At 45.8% G+C, this 2,258-nt stretch overlaps 1 protein-coding gene across 1 annotated transcript; it reads right to left on the bottom strand.

The window, feature by feature from the left end:
* Positions 1 to 1,005: 1,005 nt before the first annotated feature.
* On the bottom strand, positions 1,006 to 1,770 carry LOC121598702. Its single transcript, XM_041925925.1, has 2 exons — positions 1,354 to 1,770; positions 1,006 to 1,281 (listed from the first exon to the last, which is right to left on the bottom strand). The coding sequence occupies exons 1-2, from the start codon at positions 1,768 to 1,770 to the stop codon at positions 1,006 to 1,008; spliced, it is 693 nt and encodes a 230-aa protein (XP_041781859.1).
* Positions 1,771 to 2,258: the final 488 nt, after the last annotated feature.

The raw sequence follows: 2,258 nt of genomic DNA, 5'->3' as shown, positions 1-2,258 counted from the left end.
CGCTTACGTTCTTGTTCTACGCCCCTCCCCCTTCTCACTCGCCCCACAGATCTATTTTTAGATCATCACTTCCATCAACGGCGGTCGATGTGACGATGTGTGTCGTCGCGTGTGTGTTGTCGATATGGTTAGAAAAACTTTTTCTTTCACACCAAATCTCTGACTTGGAGCGTCGGCGTTCCGATTGAACCATCGTGACTTTGGTCAGTGCGCGCGGTTAAAACGACCTTTTGTATTGTGTTGTACGTGGCGTGCGCGCCAAAATTTTAAGAGTGCGCGGAGAGTGAATGTGGTTTTTTGGGGGTGAGGGAATGAGATACAGAGACAAATTTTGCTGCACATTAACACATACATTCTCACTGCACGGGTAGAACTGCGAATACTCAGTTCTGAGAGAATATACTCGAGCGCTCGCGCATGAGTGCAAGCAAGCGTGGTATAGAGGATAGAGGGAGACAAACGATTATTTTGCTCCAAGCTTTCTACTTTTGTTCCGTTGGGTGGTGATTCAGACCACTGGTCCTCGGGTAGATAAATCCAAGAAGGACCCTGCGGGTTGTCTAGAAGGTTCTTGCTCAAGCAACCATGCGAAGCTAAGTCCGCTGGATTGTCGACTCCGAGGATGTGTCGCTAAAAACTTGCTTGGGTCAGGTAATACACTTGGGAGATGCGATTGGCGACGAAAGGTTTTCAGCAATTTGGCGATGCTCGTAACCAATGAACTACGGTCATTGAATCCGTCCAGAAGGTTGCAGGAGACGAGAATTTCTAATCTGACCCGATCATATAGCAATCTGGCCAATTGTGCAGCGCACAATTCCAGTCGAGCAATGGAGTGTTTGCTATTTATCGGTGTCACCTTAGTTTTTGACGCGTACAGTTGCATCGTGATGTTTCCGTTATCATCTTGGCTTCTGATGTAGCAGCATGCGCCTTATCCTTTTTCCGATGCATCGCAAAAAAATGGAACTGGCTTGATGTCATAATGCTGGATGCTAACTTCTCCTAGTTCACGTTCTGGAGTACTGATGGGTCGGTGGACGCCCACTTCCACAGCTCGAATTCTGCACTTGCGTAAAGTTGCTCAGTTTGCAGCCGCAGCATCTGCACCGCTTCAGATGATTGCCCGCCGGAAACGAAGTCATCTACGTAGAAGTCACAGGAACGTTCTGCAGCGGCTGGAAACTCTCCTCCATGGTCCGCTACGATTTGTTGCAACGAGCACACTGCCAGGAATAAAGCGGATGCTGTCACATATGTTACCGTGTTGAGCTCGTACTCCTGAATTGGATCGATGGGTGAAATCCGTCAAATGATGCGTTGCAGTGACCGGTCCTTTGGATGAATCCAAACCTGTCGGTACATTTTTGTGACGTCAGCGGTAAGCGCGATTGGTTGAGTCCGGAACCGCAGCAAAATAGAAGTGGCATCTTTTTGAATGGTCGGCCCGACCATTAGTGTGTCGCTCAATGACACACCCGTTGAAGATTTACTCGATGCGTCAAACACCACTCGACACTTCGTCGTGGTGCTGTCGGTCTTGAAGACCGGATGATGTGGTAGATAAAACGATTCATCGTTCTTTGAAGAAGCTACCACCTTGCTCATATGACCTAAGCGATGGTACTCATCCATGAAGTCCACATAGGCACGTTGGGTGTCGGGTTCTCGTTGAAGTCGACGTTCGATTGCTAGGAACCGTCGAAGTGCGATAGTCCTTGAATCGCCAAGCTTGACAATCATCTCTGGCTTGCGTGGAAGCTGAACCATGTACCTGCCATCCTCTTCTCATTTGGTGATTGCCGTGTAATGGTCCTCACAGGCTCGTTCCTCGATGCTCCAGCTCGGTGTGTTGCTCAGGTCTATATATATATATATATATATTTTATTTATATTTATATACATTTATTTGTATGTTTTTCGGGGGTGTACCACTTAAATTTTTGATTTCCATTAAGACCAACTAACAGTTTTACAAAATGTTTTGCAATTGCCTTCAAAGCATTAATATGTTCTACTCAATACATTGGTAGGGCGTTTGAATCCGTAGATGTTTTTTTTTAAATAATATCTTAATATGTAATCTATTCTAGCTTACCCTACATTAGATTTATCATGCCTGGACGAGGCTATTTATTAAAGGAAAAGTCGAGACCGAACAGCGATTGTACAGTTTTTCCGACTGATTTTGGAGTTCTTCTTTGAAGGGAAGAACACCAGCAATGGTGTATAAATCTGCATTCCTTGTGAAGCGGCTT

The sequence above is a fragment of the Anopheles merus genome, chromosome 3L (genome assembly GCF_017562075.2).
Source record: "Anopheles merus strain MAF chromosome 3L, AmerM5.1, whole genome shotgun sequence".
Classification (NCBI taxonomy): domain Eukaryota; kingdom Metazoa; phylum Arthropoda; class Insecta; order Diptera; family Culicidae; genus Anopheles; species Anopheles merus.
This window is presented reverse-complemented; position numbering and strand designations above follow the sequence as displayed.

Coding starts and splice junctions, on each gene's coding strand:
- LOC121598702 (XM_041925925.1), bottom strand. CDS start 1,770: ATGGTTCAGCTTCCACGCAAGCCAGAGATGATTGTCAAGCTTGGCGAT. Junction 1,282..1,353: donor TCACAAAAATGTACCGACAG/GTTTGGATTCAT, acceptor GATCCAATTCAG/GAGTACGAGCTCAACACGGT.